The sequence below is a fragment of the Ammospiza caudacuta genome, chromosome 1 (assembly GCF_027887145.1).
Source record: "Ammospiza caudacuta isolate bAmmCau1 chromosome 1, bAmmCau1.pri, whole genome shotgun sequence".
NCBI lineage: Eukaryota > Metazoa > Chordata > Aves > Passeriformes > Passerellidae > Ammospiza > Ammospiza caudacuta.
The window spans coordinates 43,959,776-43,976,950 of NC_080593.1; the positions used below are offsets into that span (position 1 = coordinate 43,959,776).

General features: G+C 38.8%; 1 protein-coding gene across 2 annotated transcripts in view; it reads right to left on the reverse strand.

Annotated features, from left to right (window-relative positions):
- CPNE4 (copine 4) overlaps positions 1-17,175 on the reverse strand; it is a 229,377-nt gene that overhangs the window by 20,079 nt on the left and 192,123 nt on the right. For both annotated transcript variants that reach the window (XM_058818056.1, XM_058817983.1), the window contains one exon: positions 2,510-2,564. In XM_058818056.1, the coding sequence (XP_058674039.1) occupies positions 2,510-2,564 (55 nt within the window). The remainder of the gene's footprint in view (positions 1-2,509; positions 2,565-17,175) is intronic.

The following is a 17,175-nucleotide window of genomic DNA, read 5'->3' on the forward strand; positions in this document are numbered from 1 at the left end:
GCTGTGGTGTCTAGCATGTTAGCACATTTTTGCAGCAGGAAATAAAAGGTTAAGGAAGCAACTTGGCAGCACTTTTTTCCTTCAGTCTCTGTTACTTTTAATTTTATCTGTTTCTTCTCCATTTCCTATGCATCCTTGCTATCTTCCACATCAAAAACTAATCATTGTTGGCTTTGAATTTACTTTATGCGAGTGTAGACTAAGTAACTGAAGGATTTTCAGGTTTATTTGTCCTGATTTAATAATGCATCATGATGAAGGTGACCTTTCACTCTTGAAGGACGTATCTTTGAATTCAGAAGAGCAGTCAAAGCCAAGCAGGGACCCAGAAGTATTGACATAATTTATTTTAAGAAGCCAGGTACTTTCATGGACTGTGTAGAGTATTAAGAGAGGGACTGAACTATGGCACAGATGACTGTTAACTCCTCATGCAGTTCCAGCTGGATGTGCCCATGATAGACACCAAGCTGATTATTGGTCCCCAACTGTGGCACAGAAGAGTTTGTCCCCTGCAATGTGGTTCTTGCCTTCTTCGAAATTTTATTATGTTTGAGAGCTGATGTCATGTCATTTTGTCTTTGTCACTTTTTGTCACAAGTTTAATTTCCATAGCAGAAATTAAAGATGTTGTTCCGGCCTTCAGCGGCATCTCCATTTACTTTGGGATTTGTTTTATTTAGTCACACATATGTAATCCACAAGAAAGCAGCCCCATCTTCTGAAGTTTACCCTTACTTTTCCTGAACTTTGCAAAATCTGAAGGTCCTGAATCCCATTCATTTTCTTGCTTTGAGAAGTTAGCAACGGACAGACTGTTCAGGAAAGCTCATGCTACAGGATAAGACTCCTCATTCATTCATGGACTACTAAGTTCAGTGCAATTATCTGAGTTTCTTAAGGGCATTTGTCAGGAAATTATCCAAACACTAATTCTGCCAAAGAAGAAAACCAATTGATGTTTGTGATTGCAGGAACAATTGGTTACACAGACCCCTGAAGTTACTTTCTGGCAAGACATCTGTTTTCCAGCAAGCACCTGAAATGTGCTCTCACAATCAGGTGAGAAGGATGATACTGGAGTCTAACAAAACTGCATTGTTGCCAACAGGTTCATGTGACCTGAAGTATCAGTGCTACCAGCTGATTATTTTGGCTGAGAAGAGCACCTTTGTGCTGGGATCTTTATCTGACTTCAGCTGACACAGTAACACCTTCCTTCAAGCAGTCCTTAGATAAGGATGACTCCCTATGACTGGAAATGTAAGTTTTTCCCCATGCACCGGTGGTCACCTCACAGATGCTGGAACAACCAGGCCCTGACACACCACCTTAAATAAGAGTGAAGGTTGTCAGCTGCTGCAGTTGGAACAAACATACAACAGACACAGATGGTCTGAGCTCATAATACCACATTAAAATGTATATCAAAGCCCTGGAAGACATCTCTGACTTTGGAAAACACTAACACTGGTGTTACCCTTAAGGAATAAAGCAAGGCAAACACCTTGCCAGGCACAGACAAGCTGAGAAAGCAATGTTGTTAAAACATACATGAACTTACCTTAGACATCTGTTTGCAAGACATGTATCAAATTCCCTGTACATCACTACTGTTATTCTTCTGCAGGTACCAAGCCTACAAGCCGTGAGGAACACACTGGTACATTTTTGCTCATCTGCTGACTCATGCCTTACAAGGCAGAATGCACACAATCCCTCTCAGAAATTCTTACCTGGCTAGTGTTCACCTCCCTACCTCAGCCACAGCCCAGAGACACAACCAGAACAGGGCACACAGGGACACTGGATGAAGTCTGCATGATTAGATGGCTGATACTTCTCCTTTTCAGACAGTACCTGGGTTGCAGATTGCCCACCAAGATTTTGGTTACTTATCTATGCAGAACTACTCTTCTGCCCCCACAACCTCTGCGAAACAAAGGATTTGAATTTCTCCTTATTTTTTCTTGGGCCTTTCTTTTTGGGTGGATGCTCCTTCTTTTACTTCACTATCTTCACTCCAAGCCTACTAGATGGCATGTTTATGCTCACAGTTGCAGCATCACTGCAGATCACTTTTAAAATTTTTTGTTGTTGTTTTTGTTTTATTTTTGCTTAGTTTTTGGGGTTTTTTTGTTTATAAATACCACTTCTCTCTAGCATGGCCACATGCTCTTGTATTTCTCTTCCTGGTAGAGAAATACAAGAACATTGTTGACTCAATGACAGTGTCCGCCATGACACGGAATTTTCCCAAATTCTTCTCAAGTCTTTATTTTCAGGAAGATGTTTGGCAAGGGATGTTTAGGGTATCATCAAACAATTATTTTAAGTCTAGCCCTGTCTGATTTCTGGTTTCACTGGGGATCACTGGATGAGAAAGCCAGATGGAAGAAAACAAGCAGAGTAGCTGTTCCCGTTTGCCACTGCCTTGCCTTTCACCATTTCTCCCTTATTTTGAGTCTCATAACTCAAGGAAATTAGAAAATTACACTTAAGCACCTACTTTGTATTCTGGGGGTATTCTTGCTCCAAATCCAAAGGCTGGGAACATTTTGTCACTGGAAAAGAATGAAAAAAATATAAGAGTACCCATAGAGAAATATTTTTACAATAAACATTTACTCCTCTGTATGCACTCATGAGAAATGCAAGCCTCACAACAGCACAGAAATGGCTTCTAAGTCAAGTGATGGCAGAGTGGAAGGGTACTGGATTGGAGAAGTAGGGTTGTGTACTGAACAAATTAGGGGGAGTGTGTTATGGAAGATTTTTCAGTAGAGCTCCTAGTATTTTTGGGCAGTTAAAATCACTTGGAGAATACTGAAAGATCAGGATGTCTTGTACTTCCCCACAAATGCAATAACAAGTCTGTATTACCCACTCTTTTGCATTACCTGGCTGAAACAAGAGAGTTTGTTGACTGAAGAGCCTGTAACAACATTTATTTCATATAAATATGGATGTGCTCCCCCAGCTCAGAAAATGAATCTAGTGAAGCTATGACTCAGATTAAAAGTGTTTACAAATTTGGGTTCTTACAGTTGTCCAGTTGCTCAACAGGCACTTCCTAAAATATCAGAAAGGGGCAATTTCATGGTCCCAAACCTGCAGGTTCTGTAAAGCTTTCCACCGGCATCTTTAGCAGTTCCACTAAAACATGAGATTATTTTAATTAAGCTTAGATTGACTGATAACCTGCCAAAATGCCTTGGCATGGTCAGTTTGCTTTCAGACACTACAGTGAGGTTATTTTACCCCAGTTAGACATGCAGGAGAAAAAATACCTGATTCAGAGAACCTGGAAACTTCAAAGCTGTTAATACCCTTTCAGAAATGCAATAATGTCTCACACAGCCCACATGCTGTCAAGCTGCCTCTTCCCAGATGGCAAAGTGGAAAACAACAAGCTGCAAGGAATGTCTTGTCCCTGAGTCAGCAAAGCACTTGATCATACATTTGAGGTTAACAATTCGCTCAAACATATGCTTAATTCCAGACATATCCTGAAGTCTCACTGATGTCACTGAACTGTACCCCAGTCCTCTGATGAATCAGACTAAGTTTACCCTAGTCTACTTACAGGGTTTCACGGCGCTTGGAAAAGTTGAATTCCAACTACCATGATTGGAACTTTTAAAAATTCCCAGGAGAGGCTAGCAGCTTCAGTATTTTTGGTGTAGTTCAAGAGATGGCCACTCCAAGTATCAACTGAATAATTCACATCCCAGACAAAAAGATATTAGCACCCATTAAAGCTGCTCAGTTCTTTTGTCTGGCATAGGCTGTTAAAGGCACCATGATATTTCAGATACAACCTAAAGAAAAATTTAAAAGAAAGCAGAACTGTGTCCCTTCTGCTGCATAAATCTTGGGAGCACAGTTCTGTGTACCGTATGTTACACCATGTGACAATGGATCTTGGAAAGAAAGACTAACATCATTTGCATGGTAATGAAACATTTTTTTCCCAAGAGATGTCAGAAATGAAGTGGCAGCTGACATTCTATGCTAACCACCTGCTGATAGCATTCTCTTTGATTAAACACTCCTGGAAGAGGGAAAGCCCTTACAAATGGATGCAGGGAATTCAGGCACACTTTGAGGGCAAGAAAGAAGAAATCATTAGAAAAGAATCTGAAAGGGGGGAAAAAAAATCAATCTTGTTTTACATAAATGATTAAGCATGGCTGGATTAGAAAATCAAACTCTTTGGAGCTGTAGTTAATTGATTTGGGGCAAGAACAAACAAAGACCAAAAAAGAATTTTACTTAGAATTTTACTTAGGTTGAGAATAAGTGTCTAAGTTCAATGCTGGCAGCAGTTATACAACTGGGAGATGCCTGAACCCATCCAGTGCCTGAATTCCACTGCAGTGTTTCTGGAGTGTAAACAAGTGTAGGCACTCTTGTATCCACAGCTCCATCTTCTGCTCTGCAGCAATAAGTCATACCTCCAGCAGCCTGGATTCTCCTTCTGGTGGTGAGCCTCCCACATTCCCAGTCACACAGTGGCACAGCCCCCACTGTTATTCTGCACCCAGGATGCCTTACCTCCACAGTCAGGACACTTGTCTTCATGTTTGAACCTCCCACATCTCCTTTTTGAGTAAGTGCAGCCATTATATTGTGAAAGAGTGAAGCAGGATCACGTAGCCCCTCAGGATGGGGCTACATATGGCTGCTTTTTTGAGTGTTCTGGGGTCTTCTGTGCTTAGTACTTTCTGTTGTCTCAGCCAGAATAGCTCCACACTCTCATTAGGCAGCTCACCAGAATTTAAGTCCATACCTCTAGTAATTTGATTCAAGCTGCTGGGACCAAGAAATTAACTCTCACGTGCTACTGGAGCTTGATTTTTAAGGTAAGAAGGGAAACTTTTGACACTAATGACATCCCTTGCATAAAAAAGATGATAATGTCATTCCCTGACCACACCTCAAAAATTGCAGCTGATAGCTTTCAGAATAGAAATAAAATTCAAATGTATGTATTTAAATGTATTCCCCTTCTACCACACAAAACAAGGTGTTTAGCAATATTTACTCTTTAGGATGAGCAGTTTAATGGCTCAGTGGAGTTTTACAATATAACCCCCTCTAGTCTTCCCATCCACCCTTCGCTCGATCATATGAGAAACAAATCCTACAGCTGATCCGGCTGCCCTCATTCTGCTTGTCCTGCACTACTGAGACACAGCAGGGAAAAAATGACCCAGAAGGGCAGACAAGAATTCTCTCACTTCCAGGATAATCCTTTTGTGGTGTGGCAGAGCTGCTCTAAAAGGCCTGGGGATATCAGGGCAGCATGCAGAAGAAAGCAGAGCAGCTTCCCAGCTTCTGGAAGCTATGTCAAGGGTTAGGCCATTCAGGGACTTAAACTACAGTCAGAAAATAAAAAGAATATTTTTCTCCTGCCTCAGGGGTGAATCACATGCATCAGAGACTCCAGCCTTGTTACTCAGCCTGGCATTTCAGTAGGAAAGGGATTTGCTCTAATGACTTTTCTTTGTAATTGAAACTCACTCCAAAGAAGAAAAGTGAGAACCAGTTTCCTTTTTCTTCATAGTGCTTGATCAGACATTTGGGTGTTATTTATAGTAGGAAACAGGCCTGCAACTCTGGTTGAAGCAATGGGACATAGCCACAGACATGATCTGTGAGCACCCTCTCTGGTGCAGCACTGGCTCCTGCCAACCAGAACCCCCAGAGACCTCCCAGGGACTGTGCTGGGTCTGATGCCTCAGACCAAACCTCAGGGCTTTGGCTTTTGTATTTTTCAGATTCTGTGCTGCTTTGGTGTGTAGTTCTGAGCTTCATGTTGGGGGATGGTAAGCTCTCTTCACAGAGTTTTTGGACAAAGCAATTCTCACTCTAGCTGGGGACCAAGGACAACTGATCCAAATCTCAGACCCAAGAGCATAAACAACAGTGGAATAAAGAGAGAAAAACAAGAAGGATGGGACTTCATAATCTAAAGCTATAATTGGACAGTTAACTCCAATATGTTGATGGACCAGAACTTATGAAAGTGAGAGATCTCGTGATTGATTGTCCATTTTGGGCTCAGCTTGGGTGTAGCCCTGGCTGGGCTCTTGTACTGCCCAAGGTGTATCCATTGAGGCCTTTTAATAAATCCCTACTTTATTCTTTAACTCTGTCCAGCCTCTGTTCTAGGTCAGCCTTCACGAGGCATCAGGTCCAGCTGTGCCTGACACTGCTCCCAAATGCAGTTTGGGCATCACCAGTTTGTACTGGGAGGAAGAAAGCTGAGACACAAGGACATGGGCAGTGTCATGTGCTTGGCCTCAGGCAACCTCAGGAACTTTGACTTGTTTTGTTTAAAGGTGGCCAGAGTGTCCTTGACGCACAAAAGGAAACTGCCTGCACTGTCCTGCTGGAGGCAGATTGATAAAGGGAAAGGACAGGAGAGAAACATGCAACTGGAAAAAAAGCTAGTTCTATAGAACCTGAAATTTACAGAATCAAGTAAGAAATAGAGGACTGTGACTTGGCAGAATGTTTACAAAATTACTCTGTCACATCTACTTCACCTTCTATAATTTCTTTGTTCTACATAGGTTCCCTTGAAAATTTAAATGTGGCATAACTTTCAAAAAGCTGAAGTACTTGACATGAAGATCAAAAAAGCAAAAGCATCAGACTATGAATTTTATACCCAGTAATTTAAGGACCATGAGTAGTCATGCAAGCACAGATGTATATGACTTCTGATACTTTTTCAGCCAAACATGCATATATTACTGAAAGGTACCCAAGACTGAGCAGATCTATGGCATTGCTTAAAATGTTTAAATATTTCAAATGATTTCTGTATTTTCTTTGGAACTGCTGTTAATCCCTGTAAGCTGTTATGATTCACAATTTACTGGCATCAAGCCCTTGTCAGATAAGTACTAAATAATATACTCAGAAACATGATTAATTCATATGCTTTAGAAAAGAAACAATTCAGTTTGTAGTCTTCAGTCACCCTGAAAAAAAAATCAGGGAGCGGGTTCAGATTCAGTGTTCATATTGATCAATGTAAATTAATGCACAGGGAAAATAATTGTCAGGGCTCCAAGACTGCAGTCTTCTGAACAGAAATACAACCAGCTAGAAAAAAGTTTGTCAGTAACCTCAAAAATAGCATAACTCAATAGCAGAAAATAATATCTGAAAATATTGTCCTTTTGAGACAATGCTTAGTTTTAACCACCCATCCTTCAAGCTATCTACTGGAAGCAGAGCAAAAGCAATGACAAATCAAAACACTAATGGGGCAGAGAGAAGAGAGATTTCAGTGACCTGTACTGCACCTACAGGAAAAGAGATGAATAGAGGTAATATTATGGTTTTGTAAATCTGTAAAAGTGATACAGATAATGATCCTATTTTCTATTTCACTAGGAAGTCCAGTGAAAGGGGCTACTGGAAGGAAAGAAATATGCTTATTATAAAGAGACAAAATAAAGAACATTTCAAAATCCTGTCTCATTAACCACTGGTACCTTCTGACATAGAGTATCATTGAAATCAGGATATTACATTTATTCTGGAAAAGATTTGCTATTCCTATTAATGAGATGAAGAAAACTCTTCCACTAGGTAAAATTAATTAGTCAGACACTAAAGACATTTTGCAACCTCCTCAGAAGTCCCAGGGACAGATGATGCTTGAGATATTCAGCAGTACAGCAATACCTGGATTCAAAAAGGTTGCCAGGACTATAGTCTCTGTAAATCAGTTGCTTTTCGAGATTGAAATTTGGAATCTGGGTTTTTAATTGTATGGAGAAAAAAGGCCTAAACCATTCTATATTAATTCTGAATTTATTAAATCTGAAAGATTAACTCCTAGCTAGCCACTTGCACAACTTGTTCTGGACTAATTTTATTGGTTCCCATTAAAGCCCAGTGGTATGTAGCTGTAGCTGTCCTTAAGTTTATTCTCTTGAATCCAATGCAGCATTTTTATGGATGCTACTTAACTGACCTTGGAGACCATCAGCATGAAAACCTGCTCACTCTATGCTGGAACAACGCAGTAGCACAAGCAGTACTAATGATGCAGTGGATGGGGGGAAGGAAAAAACATGGAGTGAGGAGAGAGAAGCACTAAGAGCTCACTTTTAGTCACAAGTAGCTGAGAATCTGAAATTTACAGCTTGCAAGGAGAATACCAGACTTAAATCCCTGGATATTAAGCTGTCACTTGTAATTTTGGTCTTAGGTCAGATCAGAACTACCAGGGAGATATTTTAAAAGTAGTGGAGGCAGCAAAATCAATTATTATGCCTTTCATTTTCAATTCCGATCTTAAAAGAGTAAATTGTTGATCTGCTCTACTTGACATACTTTTTTATGACAAAATCAGATAATTTTCCTCTGTTAGTAAGAAATTTCAAATTGACAGCATTAAAAAGGGAGGTGTGTAAAACATGTAATTAAAAAAGGTGTGAATGTGAGGAGAGAAAGAAGGAGGGGAAAGGAACATGGAAAGAGGAAGGGGGAGAACAGCTCAGAAAAGGTAAAGATAGAAGAGAAAACAGCAAACAGCACAAACAAAATAGAGTTATCTCTAAACTCAATTAAAATTGTAATCTTTCATGTTCAGGGAGTGAACTGGAAGACTACAAACTGAATTTTTTCTTTTCTAAAGCATATGAATGAATCATGTTCTGAGTATATTATTTAGTACTTATCTGACAAGGGCTTGATGCCAGTAAATTGTGAATCATAACAGCTTACAGGGATTAACAGCAGTTCCAAAGAAAATACAGAATACAGAAATCATTTGAAATATTTAAACATTTTCAGCTCCCGCTTTGCAAGCAGAGCTGGGCAAATAAAGGACATGATCTGGCATGGGGATTGGTCCCTTGCAACCCAAGCCATTCCATGATTCTATGATCAAATAGGGCTAAATAAAACCATTTCAGTTGAAGGGACCAGAGCCCATCCATTTCACCACTTGCACTCTTGCACAGCCACCTGTGCTCCTCCAGGGTGCAGAGCCAGGCTTTGGTCCAGCTCTCAGCCTGCCCCAGTCAGAGCCAGAAAGACCACAGGAGTTCAGCAGTAGCAGTGTTTTCACTCACTGACCTGGATTCTTCCCTAAGGGGTTGCTCCTCTGTCACCACATATTCACTGTGTGGTTTCATGTCTGGTTTGATACAACCACATCCCTGGTTTTGGCCAGGTTACTGCGTGTTGCATCAAGCTTGCTCTGTGCCTAACACAGCCTGGCATTCAGTCCATAATGCACAGTGATTTCCAGTGGAGTAGCAAGGATGATAATCATCCATCTTGGTCACAAAAGAGGTCTGGGAGCATGCAAATCAGTGGTAAATCACTGCTACAGTACATCATCGTCTGGGCTCTCACAGAGATGCTACGTCATTGGGTGCAAAACCCTGACATTAAAGTTCACTCACTGTCCTTAATTACAGCTCTCAGGCACCTTAGGGGAGTTGGAATCTGCTGAATACTGAGAAATAGATGCTGTCATGTAATAGTGTTTCAAAAATATGAAGCAACGCCTGTCTCACCTGAGGGAGAAATAGTTAATGAAGCAGGGGAATACCAATCCCCTGAAGCTAACCACCAAAAGGCATCAACTCATGAAATAACTAACCAAGCCAAATCCAGATACAATGGATTTAAACTTGCCCTTGTTAACATTAAAGAATTGCAAAAGAAGCTCTGCAGAGTAAAAATATCAAGTAAATTCAGAAATTTTGAGGCTGGGGAATACACACAGTAAAAAAAAGTCTCCAGAGATTTAGGGAGGAGTAGGTTAAGCAAAAGGAAATGGCAGTGAGATCTATCACAAGGAAATGGCAATGAGATCTATCACGTGCTAGAAGAATAGCCTAATAAAATAACATAATCAGGAAGGTGAGACAAAATGTCAAGCTCCCCTGCAAGATAACAAATAAATTGCAATGACCTGATTTATGCCTACATGAATGACCCAATTCAGTAAAATGCATCTTGAAAAAGAAATGAGACTCTACAACTGGGAATAAACAAGGAAAGGAGATGCTGCAAGAGGCTACAACAAGTTGTCTTTAACTTCTCAAACCAGGCAGTTTTCAGACAGTCTTGTATTTTAAGGGATTGGCATGTCTCTAAACCTTCCAAAACCCTAACTCTATATAAAGTGATTTGGCTTATCTGTGGCATTATGCATAGATGATGGCATCTGTGCCATCACTGAAAAGGTGATTTTCACACAATCTGTAATCTCAGATGTTTAAAATCTGACATGTCTTGAAGGCCACACTGCAAGCAGGAGGCTGAATTCCATCAGGTTGTGAAGAACCCCAGACTGAACAGAGATGGGGCCCTGCCCTCCTGAACCACAAGTGTGGCTGACAGTGTGTGCTGCACTAGGCAACCACAAGAACAAAAGGTTTGCCACCACATATGCACATAATTCTGTCCTTTTTTACAAATGACATTGAAAAGGGTTGGTAAGAGATCTTGCTCTGCAACACTTTTATATCAGAAAATATCTGTCCATAAGGGGTGTGCTGAGAAGAGGGGATCCCAGGACTGCATTGGCATATATATATATATATATATACAGAGAGCTGCTGGGAGAGGAATTTCTCATCAAATGCTCTCAAGATACAAATGAACTTTCCAGGATGAGCAGGATAAAACCTTTATAGAGATGATACAGTGACTTAATGCAATCAAATGAGCTGCTGATGTAATTTTACCAAAACTGGAATGATATTAAGTCAAAATGAAGAACACTAAGAAAATAAGTTAAAGCAATACCATAATTGAAGTGTACTGATGACTACACACATTCAGCTAGGCATCACTAAATATGCAGGAGGAAATGGGTTACTACCTTCTGTTCATCTGATAATTTCGAATCTCTGACCAAGGTCAATTTCACAAGAATTTGGAGGTGATACTATGATAATAAGTGCAACTTAATTCACAAGAATTAACTAGTTTTAACTGAGCAATTGGACACATAAACCTGTTAAGGTCAACTCAGGCAAGGCGTTCATTTGCCCCACAGATGGGTTTCCAAATGTGAATAATTCTCAGCTATACCCTAATATAATGGAGTGGAGTGCTTCTGAAATTGTGGAAAGGATTGCATTGACTAAAGGTGCACTAAATTAATATCAAATGGCATCAGTGAAAATGACAACAGAAATTGCTCCTTCACTTATGAACATTTACTCATTGTTTACACAAATGTCTGGTTTCAACAGCAGTAAGTGGAATGCAATGTTTGCAGGGCTTTACATGTCATGTACTTTTCTTCAGAAAGGACTTTTGACAGAGAAATCCCTACAGTACCCATTTGCACAGTTGCAGAAAAGCATCAAGTACTGCACTGATCAATGCTCTTCAGAGGAGATTTCAAGCTGAGCTGAAAAATAGTACAGACCACACAGAAAAGCCATGTAGAAAGTTCAGATTTTCAGGTTTCTACCAGCTGACAGAATGCAGCAGAGGTCTGAAAAGCATTTGGAGGTAGCTGCAGCTAAGCAGTTTTGTAACAAAAGAAACTTGGAAGGGACTGCTTGTGACTGATGCATTGGCATAGGAACTGAGTTCCTGGAAGAAAAGGCACAAAGATGAAAACCTGGCAATGGAAAAGGCAGAGCTTAAAGAATTGTCAGGATCTGCCCAGAGAAGGGGCAGATAGATGTGTACATATACACAGATGTGTATAAATGTATGGATGTGTATTTAAATACATGCAGACACCCCCACACATCTGCAGGTATGTACATTTGCAAAAGAAGCCATTATGAAGTCATCTTCCCAACACAGTTGGTGTATGAGACTAATTCTTCTGTACTGATTCTTGGGATAAAAAGTAGTGATTGTGGAAACTCCTTGGTGATGTGGGAACCCTTATGTGGCAGAAGTCTACAAATGACAGGTTCTGCAAGGTCAAATACTGAATATATGTTTGCATTCATTATGTAATTGTGCCAGTCTGGGTCGTCAGCTTAAATCCAAGGATTTTCACTGCAGTTTGTAAATGGAATCTATCAATGGTTCCTTTTTGCCAGTGCAGTTCTAGACCTGGGTAATCCAAACACTTCAGAATATGTTTACCCACACCTGAGCTTGTTGACAAACATAAGCTACAAGTTTGTATAGGTTACTGTTTCTCAATTCTTGTTTTGTTGTATGTCTATGCAAATTTGGTCCTATTAAAGCACTAAATAAAAAGATTCATGTCTTTTCCTCTGAAGATTTTTAAACTTGTTTAGATATGCTAATCAGGCTTTTTGCTAAACAGGCTCAAGAAAGGTTGTTTCTGTAATTAAAGTGATAAAGAGAGATGCTTAATAATTAAGCATATTTTTATTTATTGATCTGCATGAGTAGATAAAATTTTAACATCTACAGCTCTATGTAGGAACTTCATGAAATATTTAATGTCAGATATAGCGCCAGTAATTCTAGGCATCATTCTTTTGCCTCGGTTTTAATGAACTACAATTGTATTACTATCACAATCAAAGCAAATTGCTGCTTTTCTCTTGGTGTCTGGCAAAATTACCTAGAGACAGATCCTTCCAGTCAAGGTAGCTTTCTGAGTTTTCATCCACAAACCCAGACAGAGCTTCAGGATGAAGTGACCTGTTAAGTGCTTCTTGGGGACAAGCTTCTGATTACTAAAGAAAGGTGTAAACTCTGGGATCTCTCTCCACTTAAAGCCCTAATTGAAATCACAGTATTTAAGTGAGGACTGATATTTGTATTTGGGACTGATTGCACTGATTTATAGATGATTTCCATAACACGCACTGTGTTACAAATCCCTTGTTCTCTTTCTCTTCCCCAACTGCCCTCTGCTGGTACCTCAGGAAAAATATTTCTGGGACAGTTGAAACCACTCAGGCATGTGTTTTTTTCACTTCTTAGATCTACACCAAAAGCATCATATTGGGCTGGGAACCCTGGTCCTTTTATTTTCTCCTTCCATTTTTTTCCTTCTAAAATTTGAAGTGCAGTTTACAGAGCAGGAAGGGCTTATAAACAGTTTTCAGTCATAGTGAACATACTTGCTCAGGCCTAAAATATGAAAAAGAAATGATAAAGAGCAATTTTTGCATTTAATCAGCAACTGCTGCAATTAATTGTTTGCAGAAGGTAATGATGCAACTCAGACTGACTTCAGGAGTTTCATGTCTTTTTTGGAATGTGGCCTGGTTTCTAAATTTTCATTCCTAAGTATTTTGTAGAGCTCTACACATAAATAGAACCTGCCCTTTGCAGGAAAAATGTACTCTTTGTTCATTAGTGGCCTTTGGGGGGGTTGCTGGTCAAGTTTGCTTTACACAAGCAGTTTATTTGTTAACACACTCTCTCAGTGTGAATGTCACTTTCAAGGAGTTACTTGAAGATTTAGAGTTAAGGAGACTATTTGCCTAATGAAAAGAAAACATCAGTGTCAGGAAACAGAGTTTATCTTCCATGTGTTTCAATGAATCTTGAAACTGAAGAAAAATCTGCAGTATCTTTAAGAGTGAATGAATTAACAGAGAGATTTAAAATAATTAAAAATAAAGACTATTTTGAAATAGGTTTTGGATAAAAAAAAAGATAAATTTGACAGGACTTTACAAAACTGTGCTTAAATACATGGAATCATGCATTGAGTGCCTAGATAAGAATGGGGATGGCCCATCAAGAACAGGAGTTCCACAAATATCCAATGCAGTAAATGCTTTTGGATTTGATAATGCAGTAAAAGCATTTGATAAACTACCTCTAATCTTGTCTTTTCAATGAATGAATATTGATTTATCACACAAAAACTGATTCTCCTACTTGTTTGTGAATGCTTTTTATTAATCCAATGAAGAATCTGAATGTATCCACAAACATAAAACTAGGTGTAGGAAAAAAATTTAAAAAATCAGCCAGGTAAATGGGAGGCAGTGGACATTTGTGTGTGGGGCAAACAATTAATAATAAAGTTCAAATTCAGTAAAACTCTTAATTCCATTTTAGTGCCGTCTATACTTTGCATAATACCTCAGGATTAGCTTGAGTCAGACTGAATTCAATGGGATTAGATAATAAGCTCTAGTGTCTTGCTGATTCAGAACAGAAGTTTTAATGCAAAGATAAATATTTAATGTAATTTAATGAGATTCTTAATAAGCACAAGAAAAAGAAAAACTACTAACTGCAGAAATCAGATTTCAAAGTGAGGAGCAGATTTGCAAGACCTGCCATAGGCTTCACCCACAATAACATCATTAAAACCTGCAATAATATAAGATCATTCAGGAAGTATTTCAGCCTTTAGCACTGTGTACAAGGAAAACATTTATCCTTGCAAACAAGCTATTTACAGTACCATTCCAGCCCATTTTTCCTTTGATAGAAACAGCAATCACTGCAGAATGAAGGATGAGCTACACTCATGCCTACTTGCTTGTATTCCTGCACCGGTAAAACAAATCATTAAGATCAAAGCACCAGCCATTTTAATAAACTGTGAGCACTGTTGTTATTGTGGCTTATGGATTTGCTCTGCACAGAGGGAAGATGTAAACAGCACAAAAAATCTTTTTTTTTTGCTGAATGGCTCTGTATTCACACTAAATATTGTACATACATATTTAATAGCTCTCTGTTATATGCATACCTATATATTAATATACATGAGTAGACCTCTAGTTTTATATACAAGGAGGTAGTTCAGGTCCTGACTACAAGTCAGGACATGGCCAGACATTATGCTGGGACAAAAGGGGAAAGCAAATGTTCCCTGATTCCCCAGGTTTTTTCCTCTGGCTTCCAAATAGGTGGTGTTGTTCCGTGCCAAGCAGGACGCAGTTTTATCATACAAATTGAAAAGCTTTGGGCAAAAGCTGCCATGCAGAACAATACACATTCAAAATTATTATATAACTTAAGAGAGCTTCATGGCTTTAATAAGATTTTAGTCACATCTCCTTTATTTCAATTGTTGGATTAGTTTGCCTTTCCTCATATCTGGGTGTTCAACCAGCAATGACACCTGGCACCCACCGTTTGAAAGCAGCATTCTCTTGCAGGGGTCTCCACCGGGCTCCAAAACCAATGGGTGGCCAAAACCATTGTTCAACCAGAGTTGCTGAAGGTTAGAAGCCCTAAGCCAGCACAGGGAGTTAGGTTTAATCCCACCTGCCTTAAGTAAACTTGCTAACTCATTGTGCAAAACATGTAGAGGGAATATACATATATATAGTAGTGATCAACTGATTTTTCAGGATCCTGGCTATTCCTGGTCACCAGAAAACATTTTATTTGACTTCTGATACAGAGAACTCAAGACAGAAATTACTGAGGTAAAACAATAAACATGAAATTATACAGAAGCAGATCTTTTAATATTAAGCACTCAGTGCCCAATGATTTTTCATCATTTTCCCGTTTCTCTATGCTAAAAAAGGTGGACTGGACTTGCACAATTTCAAGGTAAAATCATACCAGTGATATAACTTTTAATATAAAAAGAAAGCTTCTGAAAATATTTAAACAGAAATACATATTTCTCACTTATTACTCCATGAGGTTGTTTTTAAACATTCATGAGTCATTTATCTTAAACTAAATTCTTCTCCATGAAGCTGTCTTCTTATTTTCAAATTTTTAATGTGTTTTCCCCTTTCCAGTGTTTATAACTGCATTTTAGAATCAAATTCCTTAAAACTAATGAATATTTCTCCTTCCTTTATGATCCACTGCCGCTGTTGCTTAGCCACTGGTTATATCACCTGCACACTCCATCTTCACTCTTATGAAAAAAGTGGTTATAGCCCAAAACAATGCTACCATATAGATAAAGTATTAAATATTTTGTGCAGGTGAGCAGCTCTTCCATTTCCCTTATCATTATCAGATTGGCTTATTCCTACAGGACTGCAGCAATTCTACAATCAGGACAATAATCAGTGTCTCTCTCATTCTCTGAATATTGCTGATAAAAAAATGAATCTTATTCTTTCACGCTCAACTATACAAAACAACGCTACTCATTTAACTGCTTCAGGAATCTCTGAACCTGGATAGAAGTGCTCTTGGATGAGCAGGGTTCATTCCACTGTACCTAGAGATGTGAGGCAACACTTCATTTGGAGCATTAATTGCTTACAGGCGCATTATGCTAGGCTGATTTGTACAGAAACGTATATTATGAGAAGATTTGGCTTGATAGATCTAACTAGCTAGAGTTTAAAAAAGAAAAATTTGCATTTTGAGTGTAGTCTCACTATGTATTACTTGCTAATCCAATTCCTCCCAACATACAAATAAATTTGAATGTTTCTAATGAAGTATTTTAACTAATAACCATATGGTTTTTTTGGGGTTTTTTTTTACAATTAAAAAAACCAGTCTGCTTATATAAGTAGCAAAAGTACTTAGAATTCTACAGCTCTGCTATTGGAATGCAAAAAGTATTGTAAAAAACAGATTTTACTTTACTCATCTACATTTGATGCAAATACATTAATCCCAAGACGAAGGTAAAATCACTCTATTTTTCATGGTTTGGATTGAAATCAGCCAGTTCTGCCTATTTGAGAAAACTGATGGGTACAAACTATAAAACTTCACATAAGAGCACTACTATTGTGTGATCTCATATTCTAATCTTATTTAAATACATGCCCCCAAGCAAATGATGACACTGGCTTGAAACAGCCCTTAGGTTTAGCAAGTCTGTTTCTTTTTACCTCTGGCTTGTCTTAATATGGAACAGATGTCCTGCTCTATTATCTGAAGCCCAACTGGACTCACTGGAGCAATTAAGGATCAGTGCCACATTTCAGATTTTAAGGATTTGTACTTTTTTTTTTTAACTGTATATACAGAAAATTTCCTTGTAGATTATATTTGCCCAGATATACAAAGGCTTCAACTCAACACAAAAAAGGTCTATACAGAACCTGTAGATCATTTTGTGTGAACGCTTGCTCCTCCTAATTTCTTTCATTGTTTTGAGAAATTTTAAATTCTCCTTTCCAAGTTACTGGATTCAAAATGTGCAAGTATAAAGAAAAAGTCCTCACTTGACATTTGGATCAGAAAGCATTAACCATGTTGAATCAACTTGTCCATGGGAATAAATAAATTCATAGTGCCACAGCTTGAGAACACGTACTGGTCAAACTCATGCCC